The 20,108-nt window shown below is 41.5% G+C and overlaps 1 protein-coding gene across 3 annotated transcripts in view; it reads left to right on the forward strand.

Annotated features, from left to right (window-relative positions):
• Positions 1 to 13,324, forward strand: part of tjp1b (tight junction protein 1b) — a 60,774-nt gene extending 47,450 nt beyond the window's left edge. For 2 of the 3 annotated variants that reach the window (XM_084059277.1, XM_084059276.1), the window contains exons 21-27: positions 972 to 1,063; positions 2,099 to 2,338; positions 3,314 to 3,453; positions 4,374 to 4,767; positions 5,202 to 5,419; positions 7,763 to 7,867; positions 10,373 to 13,324. In XM_084059277.1, coding sequence (XP_083915403.1) covers positions 972 to 1,063; positions 2,099 to 2,338; positions 3,314 to 3,453; positions 4,374 to 4,767; positions 5,202 to 5,419; positions 7,763 to 7,867; positions 10,373 to 10,467 — 1,284 coding nt within the window. In that variant the 3' untranslated portion in view covers positions 10,468 to 13,324. The remainder of the gene's footprint in view (positions 1 to 971; positions 1,064 to 2,098; positions 2,339 to 3,313; positions 3,454 to 4,373; positions 4,768 to 5,201; positions 5,420 to 7,762; positions 7,868 to 10,372) is intronic. The other variant, XM_084059278.1, reaches the window with a different exon arrangement.
• The last annotated feature ends 6,784 nt before the right edge of the window (positions 13,325 to 20,108 follow it).

Here is a 20,108-nt window from a genome sequence, read left to right on the forward strand (position 1 = left end):
GCAGATCTAGTATGAATAACCCTTAAGGTCTTTGTGCTTGATTATAGCAGATCTAGTATAAATAACCCTTAAGGTCTTTGTGCTTGATTATAGCAGATCTAGTATAAATAACCCTTAAGGTCTTTGTGCTTGATTATAGCAGATCTAGTATAAACTAGAAAATGTGCTCCTCGGAGCACAAGTCTCCGCCAGCAAATATTGGAATTTATTCCAAGATTGGAACTTTGATGATAGGCGTTGCGCCTTTGCTTCTTCATCAGTTTGCAGACAATGATTAGCTTCTTCAGTTTGCATAATAAGAGTTAGTTGCACTGTGTCATCAACTGTGACTGGAAAGTACTGTTCTTGATTAATCCTGTCTAAGCTATTTATATTACGTATTGTGATGACACCAGTGTGTCTACATAATGTATTGCTCCGCCATTTCTCAGCCATTTCGTGATTATTCCTGTCTTACCTCACTTTGAAAGAGACCAAGACTCTTTCAAAGTGACATATCTATTTATAGGCCGCTATGCGTCATGCGTCTCACTAGCCAATCAGAGCACACTCTTTCAACGTATTGTCACGTGTCACGTGAGGCTTGACCAATGTTAGCTTGGCCGAGGGGGGGGGACGCAAAGTGAAAACATAGTCTCCTGGCGGAGACAAATAACCCTTATTGTCATGGTAAAGGTATTATCTCTGCTACAAAAGATGGAATGACCACTTCTCCAAAATTAACATCTATAAAAATATCTATAAATGACGGTGTGGCACAGAGAGGAATTAGAGGTCTATGACAGCGTTTGTGGTAGAGTGTGTGTGTGTGTGTGTGTGTGTGTGTGTGTGTGTGTGTGTGTGTGTGTGTGTGTGTGTGTGTGTGTGTGTGTGTGTGTGTGTGTGTGTGTGTGTGTGTGTGTGTGTGGTACAGTGTGTGGTAGAGTGTGTGATACAGTGGTAATAACGTTCATAATGATGTGTGTGTTCAGCCTGCAGATATTCCTAAACCAGTGACAGCACCAGGTCCTGTATCTAAAGCCAACTCCCTGAGTAACCTGGAGCAGGAGAAGGCCACCTACAGGTATGTAGACAGAACTACAACGAGTCTTTATAGAACTACAATGAGTCTATACAGAACTCCAATGAGTGTATACAGAACTACAATGAGTCTATACAGAACTACAATGAGTGTATACAGAACTACAATGAGTCTATACAGAACTACAATGAGTCTATACAGAACTCCAATGAGTCTATACAGAACTACAATGAGTATATACAGAACTACAATGAGTCTATACAGGTATGTAGACAGAACTATAATGAGCTGCTTCATATAAAGAAGGATCATTCTAGTGTTTCTCTGCACAATTCTCTCTCTCTCTCTCTCTCTGCATGTATTTACTGTTGTCTGTGCTCCCCCTAGTGGCCAAACACCACACTAGTCACATTGAAACCACACACTAATTCAGAGCACTTGCCCTTGAGATGTTTACTAAAATAAATATAGAAAAGGGGAGAAACATATGGGATATAGTCACATCTAAGTACAGTAGTTTAGTTGTAACTATGGCTAAATTAGACCTGGTTATTATTATAACTTTACATAATTGTTGCATTATATTTGATCAAAACCTTTTTGGGGAAAATAGACTGTCGGTACCACGAGCAGAAAAACATTGTTGCTCCCTTTATAGATATTTATTTGCAATGTTTGGAGATCGACGACTGATTGATTGATTTTGTTACGTGAAAATGTATAGATGTAAATACACTAGATTTTCGGCCTTCAAACCTAGTCCTATGTTGCGCTGATAAGAGCAATGGTCACCGAAGTATGGCCATTTGAAGTGGCCTAAATTATATTTTAAATGTAATTTAATTACATTTTAAATGTAATTTAGGCAGTAGATTGCCCCAGACACGAACCACATCTTTAGGTGTTGTTTATGTTTGTCAGTATCTGTCGATTTTTGTAAGAGGACCACAGAGGAAATAAGTCTATGACTTTACTGTGTTTTTTAATCCTCAAATTGTCTTTTTAACCTTCTTTGAGCAATGAAATAAATCAAATCACATACGGTCAAATACATGTAATGTGTTCTAATGTGCTCAGGCGTGCCTCTGCCCCTCACTGCAGGGCTCCAGAGCCCCAGAAAGCCGGGTCCAAACCCCCGGAGGAGGGTCTTCGCTCCAACCACTACGACCCCGACGAGGACGAGGAGTTCTACAGGAAGCAGCTGTCCTACTTCGACCGGCGGAGCTTCGACAGCAAGGCCATGAGCCAGCCGGCCGCCGGACTCAACCGCTTCCACGAGCTCACCAAGCCAGCCCAGCTGTCCTACCCTTACAACAGGTAACCTACCCCTATACCCTAACCCAGCTGTCCTACCCTTACAACAGGTAACCTACCCCTACCCTAACCCAGCTGTCCTACCCTTACAACAGGTAACCCTACCCTAACCTATAGACCCTAACCAATAGAACCTAACCCTACGCTTACAACAGGTAACACTAACCCTAACCAATAGACCCTACCCCTAACCCTAACCAAGCCTGCATGGTGGAACCTTGCAGGCCCGCATAGCCCACATAGAACCAATAGACCCTAACCTAGACTCTTCTCTCTTCTCTAAAACACCCTGGACAATGCTCCACACGTCCTAGACTCTTCTCCCTTCTCTAAAACACCCTGGACAACACTCCACACATCCTAGACTCTTCTCTCTTCTCTAAAACACCCTGGACAACGCTCCACACATCCTAGACTCTTCTCTCTTCTCTAAAACACCCTGGACAACACTCCACACATCCTAGACTCTTCTCTCTTCTCTAAAACACCCTGGACAACGCTCCACACGTCCTAGACCCTTCTCCCTTCTGGCTCCCAAACTGTGGAACGAACTCCCCTTTGCAGTTAGAACTGCAGACTCACTCCTAATGTTCCGCTGTAATCTGAAGAGGCACCTCTTCAGACTCCACCTCAGCCCGTAGCACTTGCCCTAGCCTTGACGATCTTGCAGGCTTATGCAAAGGTTAAAATGTAATGTAGATAGCATGTTATGTAGACAGATGCCAGGTTCATTTGTTGACCAGGCGTCCTATAGTGTGTATAGTTTCAATGTACCGATTATTTATTTTTTGGATATTATACTGTTTAGACAAGTGATGGATGATAGGTTCTTGGTTTACCTATGATCCTAGATTACTATGTCTATGCATTTGATGCATTAACTTGTGTTGTCCTTGATTACTCTAAGTCGTTCTGGATTAAGAGCGTCTGATAAATGCCTACATTGTTATTGTATGGACTGTGTGTGTTTGTCTGTAGGGCTGAGTCTGTGGAGAAGGTCAGTCCAGTGGAGAGGAGATATGACGGGCTGCCTCAGATGATCAGCCCCTCGTCCCAGTATGGACCTTCCATCCCCCCCATCCCACCCAATTCGCTGCCAAAACTGAGTCCCAATGAGGGTAAGACCCTGTTCTGATTCTATACATGATGGCCAGTGTTCTGATACCTATACATGATGACCAGTGTTGGGACTAACGCCTTACAAAGTAACACGTTACTGTAACACAACTACCTTTTGTGGTAACTTGTAATGTAACATGTTATTTTTTTTAATGACCGCGTTACTCATTACTTTATGTGAAAAGAGCCGACAACTTCAGAGGATTATGATCCGACTTCTACTCTCACACTAGCCATCTGTCTGTCACTTCACCCTCCCCACTGTACCCACTAGTGATGCGCGGGTCGGGTTTTTTCATGACCCGCCCCGCCCCGCCCCGCGACGGAACCCAACCCGCCTCAACCCAACCCGCCTCAACCCGCCCCGCGAACCCATATATAAATCTACGGCTCAACCCGCCCCGCGACCCGCGATTTTTTTTTAATTCTGTAAAATCATGGTTAGAAAATAATCCCCAAGTGTATTCAAACTGTTTTATTGTTATTATTCTTATTCTTATTAGGAAAAAACAAAACAAGAGCATGTTATTATTTTTATTTTTTTTGCGTGTGAGAGCGCGTGACCCGCTCACCCGCAGCCCGCAGAATTTTCTCCGAAATTCTGACTCGACCCACCCGCGCCGCGGGTTGATCCGCGGGTTGACCCGCGGGTTACGGGTCAACCCGCGCATCACTAGTACCCACCGTACCCACCTCCCCACCCTCCCCACCTCTCCACCCTACTCCACCCTCCCCACCGTCCCCACCTCTCCACAACATATATTGAGATGGGGGGGTCTGGGGCCATTTTTCAAAAAATAGCAGATCTACAAGCTCAAGCTATGATCTGCTATTTCTAAATAGCCCAAAGTATAAAATCATGGTTAAAGTGGCTCATATGAAACGTGGTGCTCATATGATCCTACTCTGTGTTTTACAGTGAACTCCGTACCGGAGCCCATGACGTCCCCCAACCCTGGGCTCTCTCTGAGGCCCCCCAGCAGGGAGGACGCCCCCCAGGGGAGCTACCTGTCCCCCAGGGGGGGCCAACCCGACAAGTCCCCCGTCAACGGCACCGACGCTCCTCCGCCCAAAGCCCCGACCTCCTACACCCGCTACGTACCCAAGCCCTACACCAGCTCCGCCCGGCCCTTCGAGAGAAAGTTCGAGAGCCCCAAGTTCAACCACAACCTGCTGCCCAACGACTCCAAGCTGTCCCCCCAGCCCCTGGACCACGACAGCGGGCTGGACACCTTCACTCGCACCCTGGACAACAGACCCAAGTACCTGACCCACAACAACATCAACGCCATCACCAAGGCCGTCCCTGTCAGGTGAGCTCAGAGCTCAGAGGTCGGACATGGACCTTCATTTTTCCCGACCTGTTCATTTTGTCCTCTAAAACTACCATGAAAAAATGATGAACAAAGTTGGTCGACTAATAAAAACTAAGCTATGATGACTAAAACTATGTTTTGCCCTTAAACCAACAACATGTCACATTGTGCCGTGTTGTGAGCTTGGAGATGGTGTAGATTGAAAAAGAACGCACCGAGTGCAGTGTAACTCGGGTCCATTGTTTTACTAAGTATAGACTCCAAGTGGTTCAAGTGATATTGATGAATTCCAAATATTTGCAAAGTATTCTGCGACACCCCTGGACTTGCGTCATGGCACCCTAGGGTGCCCCACTTTGAAACACCCTGATCTAGAAGAATACAATTCGATAGAATACTATAAACGTGTGTGTGTGTGTGTGTGTGTGTAGCCCCAGTGTGCTGGAGGATGATGATGAGGATGAAGGCCACACGGTGGTTGCCACGGCGAGGGGAATCTTCAACAGTAACGGAGGCGTGCTGAGCTCCATAGAGACCGGGGTCAGTATCATCATCCCTCAGGGCGCCATCCCAGACAGCCTGGAACAGGAAGTCTACTTTAAGGTCTGTCGAGACAACAGCATCCTGCCTCCACTGGACAAGGAGAAAGGTTTGTTACTTTAAACTCTGTGTTTGCTACTTATAACTCTGTGTTAGTACTTACAACTATATAACATTAACATGTTTGTTACTTTAAACTCTGTGTTAGTACTTATACCTATATAACATTCACATGTTTGTTACTTTAAACTCTGTGTTAGTACTTATAACTTTATAACATTCACATGTTTGTTACTTAAAACTATGTAACATTCACAGGTTTGTTACTTATAACTACTAGTCCAGGGGTAGGCAATTGAGATAAGCCTAGGGCCAATATCACTCCCAGACATTCCATCGCGGGCCGGGCCTCCCCGCGAACGCGCGCGTGCATGTGCGTGCACAACACGCGCCCGCGCGCGAAGCGCAAAATTTTTCGGGTCTAATTCGGGTCTAACTCGGTCTAATTCGGGTCTAATTTGGGTCTAATTCGGTTCTGTTTGACCAATATAAATCAACATTTTTTCCGGTTTAAATATCAGCACAGGCGATTTTTCTGGTGATTTTTTTTTTCTTCTCCATTTTCCTCTAATCTAGCTATAAAATGTTATAAATCCTTTAAAATGCATCGTGTTTATGAGTGCATGATTTCAAAAGTGGGTTCAAAATCAAAACATATTTTTCTAAAAAATTTTTTTTTTTTTTTTCAAAAAAAATTTTTTCTCAAAATTATCTCACGGGCCAGATATTATTTCTGGGGGGCCAATTTCGGCCCGCGGGCCGCCTATTGCCGACCCCTGTACTAGTCCATACCGGTGAAGAGCGCAGGCGAAAGTAGTTGCAAACGTGTGGTTATCCCACGCCCTGTCGCGGTGGGCCGCCACCCACTCTGTGTGTGCGTGTGGCAGACGCCAAGAGTGTAACACTCTATATACAATATATTATCATCACTTTATTTTCACCTTTTTTTTGTTTACTTGGTCTGCTCTTTTTTTCCCTCTACACCTATATACCTCTTTGCCAAGAAAAGCCGATCTACAAGCTCACAAGCGCGAGGCGTTGTGAGCTTGTAGATCGGCTATTTTTGGCGAAAGTTCTCGTCAGAAAAAGGGATGCTAGGGGTCAAGTGGTTAAGGTAAAAAAAATAAATCACATCACACAAAGATTTGGCGGACCCCCTGTAGTAACTCTGAGGACCCCCTAGGGGTCCCGGACCCCCTGTTGAAGACCCCTGGATTTGAATGATGAATGAGGTTTGACTGACAGTTTGAGGATCCAATGGAGTTAGGAGGTTTAGTCAGAAGTGCTTTTTAATACTTTTCATTGCCCAACAGTGACGATATGTAACGTTAAAATGTAATGCTGCACTGCACAAGCTGCATGAGTGCGGACTCCTTTATACAGGATGTTTACATAGATCTACAAGCTGACAACACGATGCATCGTGATACGTTGTTTGCTTGTAGATCGGTTATTTTTGTCACATGACACCTTCACTCAAGTCTGTCTAGAGGCATTGTTGCACTGTATGGTTGCTATAGGCCCGGAAAAGAGGTGAAATACTTTGTAAAAGTTATGGAAAGGTTTTTGAACATTCGTTGTTAACACATCGTGTGCCAGAGGTTTATTAAAATAGGGTACATCCAGCGCCAGCATAGCTTCCATCCACTTGATACGCTGATATGTTTCGTGCTGTAGAAGCCCCGTCGAGGACGTGCATGTAAACAAAGGCTGCGTGCGAGACGGCGGAGGGTCCCGACTAACGCCTGGAACAATAATGTTTCTAACGCGATCCTCCATTGCAGAGTGATCGCCGATCGAAAACGGCTCACTTCCACCACGTTAAAAAGAAATAGGAGATATTAAGCTTTTAGTCAAGGAGTTGACATTGGAGCGGACGAACGGAAGCATTTTTGACGTGGGTCCACATCCGGCCTCTCCTTCTTAGAGACTCCTTGGATGATCCCAAAGTTTCGTTAGAGCGCCCCACGTGGGAAAAATATATAAAAAAAGAAATGAGCCAAAAACGGTCCGGACCGTTTATGGCACATAACGCACAGCTTCTCAAAATCGGTCCGGACCGTTTTTTGCACACAATGTGTTAACATCATGTGGGAGCCCTGTGACAAGAAGAGATGTGACCCGTTGTTAGCTTGTAGATCTGTTCTTGTCAGTGAGCGACACCCTAGTACTACAGAGTATACATTTGACTTAAGGGGGGCTTGATAATAGTTTGATAATGTGTGTGTGTGTGTGTGTGTGTGTGTGTGTGTGTGTGTGGGTGTGTGTGTGTGTGTGTGTGTGTGTGTGTGTGTGTGTGTGTGTGTGTGTGTGTGTGTGTGTGTGTGTGTGTGTGTGTGTGTGTGTGTGTGTGCGTGTGTGTGCGCGTGTCTGTGTGTGTGTGTGTGTGTAGGAGAGACCCTGCTGAGCCCCTTGGTGATGTGTGGACCTCATGGACTGAAGTTCCTGAAGCCCGTGGAGCTGAGGCTTCCTCACTGCGCCTCCATGACCCCCGATGGTTGGTCTTTTGCTCTAAAATCCTCCGACTCATCGTCGGGTACGCTGTCCTCTCTGTCCTCGCTGTCCTCTCTGTCTTCACCCCCCCACCCCTCCCCCCTTTTTAAATCCCTCACCTCCTGTTTTCTGCTAGCCTGGGATTCAACCTGATTCACTACGTTTCTCACTTGGCTTCTCGGTCTGGAAAGGCTCCTATCTCCAAGGGAGGCGGGACATGCCATACGACTGAAAACGACCCGTGGCTTCTGATTGGTCTGTGGTGCGGGGCGGGACAAAAACACCAGTGTGATCGTTGTGATTCGTTGGAACAACATCCAATCAGCAACGACGTTGCCTGCGTAACATAGGTAGTTCCAGTGTAGTTCCACAAAACGAGTCAAATAGGAGCCTTTCCAGACTGAGAAGCGAAGTGAGAAAAAAAAATGTGGTGAATCAGGCTGGATCCCAGGCTAGTTTTCTGCCTCTCTTTGATTTCTCTTTCACACTTAGTGATGTTTACGGCCAATTCACACCGGCAGCAACTGCGAGTAAAGATGTCCGTAGAGCAGGACAATGTTTTTTATTCTAAATGTTTTTATCCCCACGATTTTTGTAATCCATTTTTTGGAAGCAACACGTTATTCCAACCAGTTCCTTTCCCCTCCATCAGGCGCCCCGGCTGACCAGGGGGAGGCAGGCAGTTTAGAGACCAGGATTACTGCATGTTTTTTGTGAGGGTACCTACCCTAGTAGTGCGTCATTTGCAAAAATGCAATAAAACGTTAAATGCAAAAAGACAAATTACTAATACAGTTCGATTGAAATCACTACAACACTTCGATTGAAAATGATTCACACGTTTTAGGTAAGACACAGGCCATGGAGTTGGTCAATCTCCACACCCACAACTGCACATTTTAAACATTGTTATCAATATTATTCGCTACTTCCATTATACATAACAGTAGTCCGTTTCTATGGTGTGGAGTGCGTACACCGTGTACATGTGTTGTACTGTCCTGCCACGGTGGGGAAAGCCACAGACAATGTGTTGAAACTCGTTGCTTTCTCCAAACTCTGCAGCCAAATACCGCTGCTGGTGTGAATTTGCCGTTAGAGTAAACTCCATCTTCTGTACACATTTAAAGGTAGGGTACGTGATATTTTTTCTCCAGCTCTTTAATAAACAGAAAATAAATGTTCAGGTGGGTTGAAAATCGTCAGCCAATCAGGAATTTTATAGTGTTCCAGTTCTAAATTTGTCTGCTCATTTCTTTGTGTCGTCACTTCCAAATTCCTGTGTGAACACACACTGTATAGTAATGAGTACTATCACAATATAGAGCAATTTAACACTGTTACTGAACAAACACTCTATAGCAATGAGTACTATCAGAATATAGAGCTATTTAACACTGTTACTATATCAACAAAATAAATGATCACTTACTCTACCTTTAATTTCTGCTCTGTATGTTGTGTTTCAGTCTGAAGGTTGTCATGAATATATGTGCATTGTGTCGTCTTTCTCTGTGTGTTTATTGTCCTTATAGTAGATTAGAATGTCACTAACACAGCTGTTACATTATACATTATATACATATAAATATTTAAAAAATAGCAGATCTACAAGCTCGGCACCGAGTGCCTCGCTATGATCTGCTATTTTTGAAAAATGTGTTCAAATCTTTGAATATATATATTTTTACTTTTAACATTTGTAACTCAAATCTTTGCTTCTGGTGGGATTCTACAAATGCCTTCTAAATCATTATTTTTTTTATTATGTTGCTATAATATCAGTGGTTCTCAAACTTCTTTCATGTAAAGGACCACCCAAAATGTTGTTCCAGGGACCCCACCCAGAAGCAAAGATTTGAGTTAAAAATGCTCTCTTCAAAAGTATATATACATTCATACATACATGCGTGCAAATCTTTGCACGCATTTTCATGATTTAAAAAAAAAAGCAAATCTACAAGCTCTCTAAGAGCTTGTAGGTCTGCTATTTTTGAATAGCCAAAAGTATAAAATAATGGTCAAAGTGGTTACGCAGATGCTTTCCCGGCTTTAATGGGTTAAGTCAAAGTGGTTCACCTGCACCATGTGATCCAACCTGAACACCTGATTATATAATTGGTCTATCTATGGTTATCCTTTACCAAAAACGTGTTTATAATGTATAGAACAATCATATTTGCAGTCTTGTCATTTGCGTTATTCAGGATAGGTTAACCTCAAACAGAAATATTTCTAAACAGTTGTAAATTACTATTTACTAAATACAACTCTAGTCACCACAGAGCATGGAACAAATCTAACATTGAATGTCAATATTAGCAAAATGTTTGGAATGTATTGTTAAACCTCTCTGATGAATGTTCTTACTGTATAGAGTTGACTTTATACTACTATTAGTTAATGAGTTATACTGATACTAATACATTAATTTGTTATACTGATACTAATACGTTAAAGTTCAGTTTGTTTGAAGTCATTCTTTCATCCTGTGTTTGTTTGACCTCAGGCGACCCAAAGACCTGGCAGAACAAGTCTCTCCCTGGAGACCCCAACTATCTGGTGGGAGCCAACTGTGTGTCTGTGCTGATCGACCACTTCTGAAGACCACAGCGTTAAGTCCTCTTCTGAAGACCACATCGTTACGACTTCTTCTGAAGACCACAGCGTTAAGTCCTCTTCTGAAGACCACAGTGTTAAGTCCTCTTTTGAAGACCACAGCGTTAAGTCCTCTTCTGAAGACCACAGTGTAAAGTCCACTTCTGAAGACCACAGTGTAAAGTCCACTTCTGAAGACCACAGTGTAAAGTCCACTTCTGAGGACGACAACATAAGTAAAGTCCGCTACTGAAGACAGCATAAAGTCCACTTCTGAAGACCACTGCGTAAAGTCCACTTCTGTAGACGACAACGTAAATAAAGTCCACTACTGAAGACGACCACATAAATAAAGTCCACTAATGAAGACAGCGTAAAGTCCACTTCTGAAGACCACAATGTAAAGTCAACTACTGAAGACGACATCGTAAATAAAGTCCACTACTGAAGACAGCATAAGGTCCACTACTGAAGACAGCATAAAGTCCACTACTGAAGACAGCATAAAGTCCACTACTGAAGACGACAGTATAAAGACCACTGCTGAAGACAGCATAAAGTCCACTTCTGAAGACCACAGTCTGAAGTCCACTACTGAAGACAGCATAAAGTCCACTACTGAAAATGACAGTATAAAGACCACTACTGAAGACGACAACATAAAGTCCACAACTGAAGACGACAGCATACAGTCCAGTACTGAAGACGACAACGTAAATATAGTCCACTACTGAAGACGACAACGTAAACAAAGTCCACTACTGAAGACGACAACATAAAGTCCACTACTGAAGACAGTGTAAATAAAGTCCACTACTGAAGACAACGTAATTAAGGTCCACTACTGAAGACAACGTAAATAAAGTCCACTACTGAAGACGACAACATAAAGTCCACGACTGAAGACAGCGTAAATAAAGTCCACTACTGAAGACGACAGTGTAAAGACAGCTGGTCTGTTACTGAATGTTCCTGTCTGCTTCTTCTGCTGTTTACTGGAACCACTACATCTGAATGGACCGCACTGGCCCGGACTGCACCGCACTGGCCCGGACTGCACCGCCCTGGACCGGACTGCACCGCCCTGGACCGGACTGCACCACGCTGGACCGGACTGCACTGGACCGGCCCACCTGAATGGACCAGACCAAACCACATGACAGGACCGGACCGAACCGGCTCACATTAAAGGACTGGACCGGACCAGACTGGACCAGTCTACCTGAATGGACCGAACTGAACCGGAGCGGACCGGAGCGGACCCACCTGAAGGCTCTAAACATAGTGTTTTTATTTGGTGCTTTCACGGCTTGCAAAAAAAATAAATGAATAACCAATATGAAAATGGAAGTGTTGTTGGAATGCATGAGCAGACTGAATAATCTCATTTTGACATTTATAGATCATTTTCTAAAGGAAAAAAAATGAAGGTCAAAAAGGGGGAAAATATTAGGAAATTAATTTATAATTGCAATGTCTTGTTTTCATACTTGTAGTGCACTCACACATAGAAAAGTTGGTATATATGCAAAACTTTAACGGTTTGTGAGCTCATGAAAGGTCTCAGAGCCTGAAGATGTAGAAGATTAATAAATCTAATAAACTATTATTCTGAATGAAGGTTAAGTATTAGCATCAGTCGCCTGTTTGTTCCAAATGGGCTCTCTCCCTGTCTGTCTGTCTGTCTGTCTGTCTGTCTGTCTGTCTGTCTGTCTGTCTGTCTGTCCCTCTGTCTGTCCCTCCCCCTGTCTGTCTGTCTGTCTGTCTGTCTGTCTGTCTGTCTGTCTGTCTGTCTGTCTGTCTGTCTGTCTATCTGACTGTCTCTCTCCCTGTCTGTTTCCTTATCTTCCTCTCTGTTTGTCTGTCTGTCTGTCTGTTTGTCTGTCTGTCTGTCTGTCTGTCTGTCTCTTTAGAACTGATGTTTTGTAGCTCTGTTTTAAACGTATAGATTAAATATACTGACTTGATTTTTACAACCTCCTGCTGTCTAGAGATCTATGCATGCTATGACTCAGGTCATGTAAGTTCGTTTCCCTCCCACTGCGAGCAGTGATGCCTTATAATACATTATAATACAAGTTATAATATCAGCAGATTCACCTTTCAGTGCAACGTATAAAAAAATAAAATAAAGGAAATCTCAGATTGTTCATTTCAACACAGATGGAGATGTTTGGTTCTTAGCACACTGAGAGGATTATGAACGGAATGCTTTGTTTGAACTGCTATGCATCTGAAGTGTGAGGACGAGGTTGAAACGGTCGGCTGTACATAATGCTAGCATATGGCCTTGGTTCTCTGTAAATTAACTTTTGTACATCTTTGTTATTTTGTATAAAAGAGAGAAAATAATGTTTGTTTTAAAAAAAAAAAGAGAGAGAGAGAGAGATATAATGGAGTTGCATTGGTTCTGTTTGTATTGTGGTTAAAAAAAACCCTGAGCCTTGGATCTAAAACGTAAGCAGTAAAAATTCATCCAACTTTTCTACCAACATAATATTATTAAAACACAAACTGAAGGCGTTTTTAACATTCAGAAGAAGAAAATAAAAAACAGACTTTTTATTCTTATTTACAAAAATAGAAAAGTGCTTGGTTTTAAATGATTTTAAAAGACGTACTACTTGAGGAGGACTGACTCTCCTAACTTTATTTGTGATACTGGATATGCTGTATTGTGTGCCCTGAAATGTATTTTTGTACTAATAGACGATTTATTATGGCACATCGGTACTGTTTTCTTTTGATATGACGACTGCTTCAATCCAACAACCTTTTAGTTTCCTGTGTGGCTCACATTCTTTTTATTTATTCCCCCCCCCCTCCAACCAATGTTTATTTTTATTTTGCAACACATTTCTAAGTATACCACTGTATTAATAAATAAAATTCATTTTTAAAGTAATGATTCTGTGTGAGGTTATGTTTATTCATAAATATCCTGTGTGAGGTTATGTTTATTCATAAATATCCTTTTTGCAGAATAGAAACGTCAAAAAAAGATATTTTGTTTAACCACATGAACCCTTATTTATTTATTCTGCCAAAAAGAAAATCTGCAAGTTCACAACGTGAAGCATTGTGAACTTGTAGATCAGCTATTTTCTGCAGAGACTATATTAGTGATTATATACCGTAGTTTGGGATTTGGTATTTCTTAGATACCTATCACATCCCATGAGGGAATCTCAGTTTTCAGCTTCACCCAGCTGAAGGCTGCTCAGAGGGCAGTTAAGTATCTGGCTAAGGGAGACTTGACATACTGATGAGGGCTGGAATCGTGAAGCTCCCTGATATAACCGATATTGTCTTTCTAATGAATGTTAGACTCATTAATTTCTTTGCAAACTGCTAAACAAAGTATTTTTCAGGAGCACAGACCCATGCATCGATTAAGAACAACCGTTAAAGCAGGACTGCCAACACTCCTGGATCCTGCAGGATTCTCCTTCTCCTGACAATCTCCTGGATTAGAGAATCCAGGAGAATTCACTAGAATACAGGAAATTGCATCTACCATGGGGGCGACAGTGGCTCAGGGGTAGAGTCACCGGGTAGAGTGAACTGGAAACTGCAAGGTTCTCTGTTTGATCCCAGACTGTAATGAGTACGCGCTATGAGCTGTCTCCCCGGGAGCCTGGCGTCTTGACTCAAGACCCAAAAGAGAAATTTGATGTCTCCCCGGAATCATACGAGGAAGTAAAATGTTTACTTGTGGGTTATTGGTGTAATTTAAACAATTTGGCTGGGGACTCCATGGACCCCACACGGACCCCACTTTGAGAACCAATACTATTAATAATATAAGTTCATATTGATTCCATCATGTGTCCATAGATACTGCTTTTAAATAGACTATTTATTAAAATATGTAAATTCTCTCATTAAATATGCACGATTCAAACATGTATGAAGAATAAGATTGCTATAAGAATTGCATATCATTACTGTTTGTCCAAAACCCTTTATTGTCTCTCGATTTATAAACGTAAAATTTAGGATTCAAAGCTCCCACAGAACATTTTCATTGTATGTCTAAATTCTACTATTATGTTCTCAGTTGTATCTTTCATGCCACCATGGCTCAAGAGAAAACTCTGGGGTTTATAAACCGAAGGTCTAAGGTTCGAAACTCCTGGAGCACATTTTCACTGTCCATCTAAATTCTAAAAGGTGGTTTAAGTATTACGTTCTCATTTGTAGTGTCCATACCTGTGTGGCTCAAGAGATAAATGCAGGGTCTGAAAGCAGAAGGTTTAAAGATCAAACCTCCTGAAGAACATTTTCACTGTCCATCTATATTCTAAAAGGTGCGTTAAGTATGACGTTCCCAATTGTAACTTCCATGCCAGCGTGGCTTAAAAGATAAATACGTGGTTCATAAACCCAGGATTCCTGGTTCAAATCTCACTCAAAACGACTCAAACAACTACTAAATAAAAACTGAAAGGATAAAACAACCAAAATGAAACTGGTCAATACAAACTGGTGATGGAAAAAAACACTGAATGTAAAAAAAAAGACCTCAATCAAATTAATGAGAAAAAATCCTAAAATCACAAAAAAAAAAAACATAAAATCACAACAAAAAAAAAAACTTTGCATAATATGTAAATTTCTTACGCTCCTCCCCCTGGGGGTGGGCTCCCTCCATGCTCCTCCCTCTCCTACCGAAAGAGGGCGTGAGGAGGGAGGCGGGCTTCATCCATGCTTCGAAAATTGAGATCTTCCCTGACCAAGATTCAAACCCATAACCATCCACTCCTGAAGCCTATGCTTTTCTCTTGCACCACCAGGCCTTTCACTTCAATCAGGATTTTGAGGTTATATTTAAAGTTAAAGCGAGAGGTGACAGGTCAAAAGATGAAAATCCACAGCAAACACCTCTACCCCTGACAGAATGACTGAATCTACTAGATACACCCTCTGATGATCAGGGAAAGGGTTCATTATGACACAACTGAGATTTAGGTTGTTTAAAACCATCTGTTAGAAAACTTTTACTCTGACTGAGTCTGAACCCAGATTTACACCTTCATTGAAAGAAAACAGAGAGATGTTTCGTAATGTCATAAGTTTCAGATGGTCAAAACTATAGCAGTTTTGGTGTTAAATCAAGTAGGCTACATTGTTCTCACTTTGGACTGGACATTAAAAACTATGTCTGTAAAGTGTCCAACTATAGTTCCTCAAACAGTGCTGTATTATGACCACAGATCCTCTTTGATTAGCTGAATTAAGCACATTGGCTGCCAAAAACGCAGATCTGCGTTCTATTGAGTCCTTAGAACGCAGGCTGCCAAAGACGCAGATCTGCGTTCTATTAAAAAGATTAAAAAAAATATATATATATATATATATTTTTTTTTTTAGATTTGACCCAAAGACCAAGGAGATATGATTTTTCGAAGATTTAGACTCCCATCCACTTCCTTGTTAACTTAAAACTTAAAAATTCTGTATCTCGGCTCCTGTACTTTTATTTTTTCATTGAAAAAGTCTGGCAGTCTACTGTAGAAAATAAATAAATAATTATTTTAAGAAAATACCACTTTGCACTCATGACATGCAGCATATCAATCAAATCAATGATCAATTATAGGCCGAGCCCCATACTTAGTTTTGAGGTATTCTAGTGACTCAGGGATAACAAATTACGTAAATTGAATCCAACCACTGAAATGTAATATATTGCAACAACCAACCATGAGTGTTGCAAAAGGCTGAGTTTGTAACTAAATGAGGAACCTCACAAACAAAGAACATTTATATTATTTTATTAAAACTAACTTAACCCCATATGGGTAACCTGTGTCCCTCAGGGCTCAATACTAGTGTAGTTTCTCTTTTGTGTTATTATGAGGAAAGCTTTGAGGCAATTTAGAGTTGATTGGTAGTACTTTGTAGTGACTTTTTTTTTGGTCCCTAACATTCATCGAGCTCTGGACTTAGTAAATTTATTTTTTCACCATTTACCGAAACGAAAGTTGGTCACTACCGAAACGAAAGTTAAATCCGAAAAAATCACTAACTGTGGAGGCCAAAATCGTCCCCCTAAAAACCTGTTAGGAGTACGTTTCAGGCAATTTAGAGTTGATTGGTAGTACTTTGTAGTGACTTTTTTTTTGGTCCCTAACATTCATCGAGCTCTGGACTTAGTACATTTATTTTTTCACCATTTATAGGTATATTTTGCTTGTTGATCTTATTTTTGTTTGTTTTTTCCCACGCTTTGTTTCGATGTCCCACGTCCTAATTGATTGATTAGCTCCTGCTGTGTGTCCCCTCATCACCTTTAGTTTATGTCAGGTGAGGTGTGTGTTTGGGCAGCCTGGCATTCAGTGAGAGAATGGGGGTGAGCTAGGCTCAATATTTTGAGTTTGGGTTTGAACCCCTAACCTCTGGTTTGAGAAGCAACATATCTCTAGCTCAGGGGTGGGCAACTCTGATAATGGAGAGGGCCACTATATTTCCACACTCACTATGCCATTCTATGTCACACAAAAGTTGCGACGCGTTTTGAGCTTGTAGATCGGCTATTTTAGCTATTTTTTAAATTGGAATCCTGATTTTTTTTTTTTACTTTTGAATAGGGATCCTGAAAAGTAACATTCGTATTTAATTTGAAATGCATTTAGTTATACTTATATTAACCTTATGAATTTAATTACAAATACATTGGACATAAAAAGACAATAGAATTGTAATACTAGTCATCAAGCTACTAATATATACTGAAGTAATTAAAGCGGGTCATGTTTGCATGTTTGGAATTGTAACAGCTGAAATCAATAATATATCAGTATTCTGATATTAACCTGCGGGCCGCTTTAAGTGAGGGTGGGGGCCGCGTGTGGCCCCCGGGCCGCCAGTTGCCCATGTATGCTCTAACTGCACCACTGGGTTTCTTAGTTGTCTAATGTCTTGTGTGCTCTTCAGCAGTGGTGGGAGAAGTAAGGCCCAGCATCCCTATTCTGGCGGCAAACATTTGTCAAGATTTACAATGTGTCGAGGTGTTGTGAGCTTGTAGATTGACAATTCTTTGTGAAAAGATTTGGTGTAGATGGTAACAAGGCAAGTGGGAAAGTAAAGTTGCAACTTTACTAAGAATAGAGGGTTTAAGTGGTGAAGTTTTAATGTAGAAATACACTGTGCATCTAAATACTAAAAGGATAAGTATTTCCTTCTCATCTGGATGTTTCATGTCTCTGTGGCTCAAGAGATGTGTCACTGTTTATGAACCAAAGAGTTTAAGGTTCAAAGCTCCTAAAGAACATTTTCATTGTCCATCTCAATCCTGAAAAGGTGGTTTAAGTATTATGTTCTCAGTTGCATGGTTCATGCCACCATGGCTCAAGAGAAAACTCTGGGGTTTATAAACCGAAGGTTTAAGGTTCGAAACTCCTGGAGCACATTTTCACTGTCCATCTAACTTCTAAAAGGTGGTTTAAGTATTACGTTCTCTTTTGTATTATCCATACCTGTGTGGCTCAAGAGATAAACACAGTGTCTGAAAGCAGAAGGTTTGGGGTTCAAAGCTCCTGAAGAACATTTTCACTGGCCATCTAAATTCTAAAAGGCGGGTTAAGGATGACGTTCCCAATTTTAACTTCCATGCCAACGTGGCTCAAGAGATAAACACAGGGTCTGAAAGCAGAAGGTTTGGGGTTCAAGGCTCCTGAAGAACATTTTCACTGTCTATCTAAATTCTAAAAGGCGGGTTAAGTTAAGGATGACGTTCCCAATTGTATTTTCCATGCCAGCGTGGCTCAAGAGTTAAACACAGGGTTTGAAAGTAGAAGGTTTGGGGTTCAAAGCTCCTGAAGAACATTTTCACTGGCCATCTAAATTCTAAAAGGGGGGTGAAGGATGACATTCCCAATTGTAACTTCCATGCCAACGTGGCTCAAGAGATAAACACAGGGTCTGAAAGCAGAAGGTTTGGGGTTCAAGGCTCCTGAAGAACATTTTCACTGTCCATCTAAATTCTAAAAGGCGGGTTAAGGATGACGTTCCCAATTGTAACCTCCATGCCAGCGTGGCTTAAGAGTTAAACACAGGGTCTGAAAGCAGAAGGTTTGGGGTTCAAGGCTCATGAAGAATATTTTCACACTGTCCATCTAAATTCTAAAAGGCGGGTTAAGGATGACGTTCCCAATTGTACCTTCCATGCCAGCGTGGCTTAAAAGATAAATCAAAGGTTCACAAACAAAAGGTTCGAGGTTCAAAGCTCACTCAAAACAACTACTAAATAAAAACTAAAAGGGTAATACAAAAAAAATGGAGCTGTGGTCAATACAAACTGGTGATGAAAAAAAACAGTAAAAACAATGTCTCAAACAAATTCATGTGAAAAAAAACAGTGGCCATAAAATCACAAAAAAATACTAAAATAAAAATCTTTAATTAATATGTACATTTATTAAGCTCCTCCCCCTGGAGGTGGGCTCCCTCCATGCTCCTCCCTCTCCTACCGGAGCTAAAAGAGGGCGTGAGGAGGGAGGCGGGCTTCATCCATGGTTCTCGCCTTAAAAAGACCGAAAATTTAGATCTTCCCTGACCAAGATTCAAACCCACAGCCATCCGCTTGTGAAGCCTATGCTTTACTCTTGCACCACCAGGCCTTTCACATTAATTAGGATTTTGAGGTTATATTTAAAGTTAAAGCAAGAGGTGACAGGTCAAAAGATGAAAATCCACAGCAAACACCTCTACCCCTGACAGAATGACTGGATCTACTAGATACACCCTCTGATGATCAGGGAAAGGGTTCATTATGACACGACTGAGATTTAGGTTGTTTAAAACCATCTGTTAGAAAATGTTTACTCTGGCTGAGTCTGAACCAAGATTTACACTTTCATTGAAAGGAAACAGAGATGTTTCGTAATGTCATAAAAATTCATACCCTTTTTGTCATTTATAAATTCCTTAGTTTCAGATAATCAAAACTATAGCAGTTTTGATGTTAAATCAAGTAGGCTACATTGTTCTCACTTTGGACTGGACATTAAAAAATATGTCTGTAAAGTGTTCAACTATAGTTCCTCAAACAGTGCTGTGTTATGACCACAGAGATCCTCTTTGATTAGCTGAATTAAGTTTATAAAACACCACTTTGCACGCATGGCATGCAGCATATCAATCAAATCAATGATCAATTATAGGCCGAGCTCCATACTTCGTTTTGAGGTATTCTAGTGACTCAAGGATAACAAATTACGTAAATTGAATCCAACCACTTAAATGTAATGTATTTATTGCAACAACCAACCAAGAGTTTGTAACAAAATGAGGAAACTCACACAAACAAAGAATGTTTAAATGATTTTATTAAAACTAACTTAACCCCATGTGGGTAACCGGTGTCCCTCAGGGCTCAATACTAGTGTATTTTCTGTTTTGTGTTATTGTGGGGAAAGCTTTGGCTGAAAATAGCCGATCGACAAGCTCACAACGTGTCGTAGTGAGCTTGTCGATCGGCTATTTTCTGCCAAAGCTATCCCCACAGTACGGATACAGGGGTGGTTAACAGTGCTTAAAGGGAAAGACCACTTGGTAGACGTTTGGGTTGTGTGGTTACCTTGCCATGATGCATCTCCAAAGGTGGGCAAGAAATCTAAAATAATTGCTCCATTGATAATTCC

This window comes from Gymnoscopelus microlampas (genome assembly GCF_963454915.1).
Source record: "Gymnoscopelus microlampas genome assembly, chromosome: 6".
NCBI classification, from domain to species: Eukaryota; Metazoa; Chordata; class Actinopteri; order Myctophiformes; family Myctophidae; genus Gymnoscopelus; species Gymnoscopelus microlampas.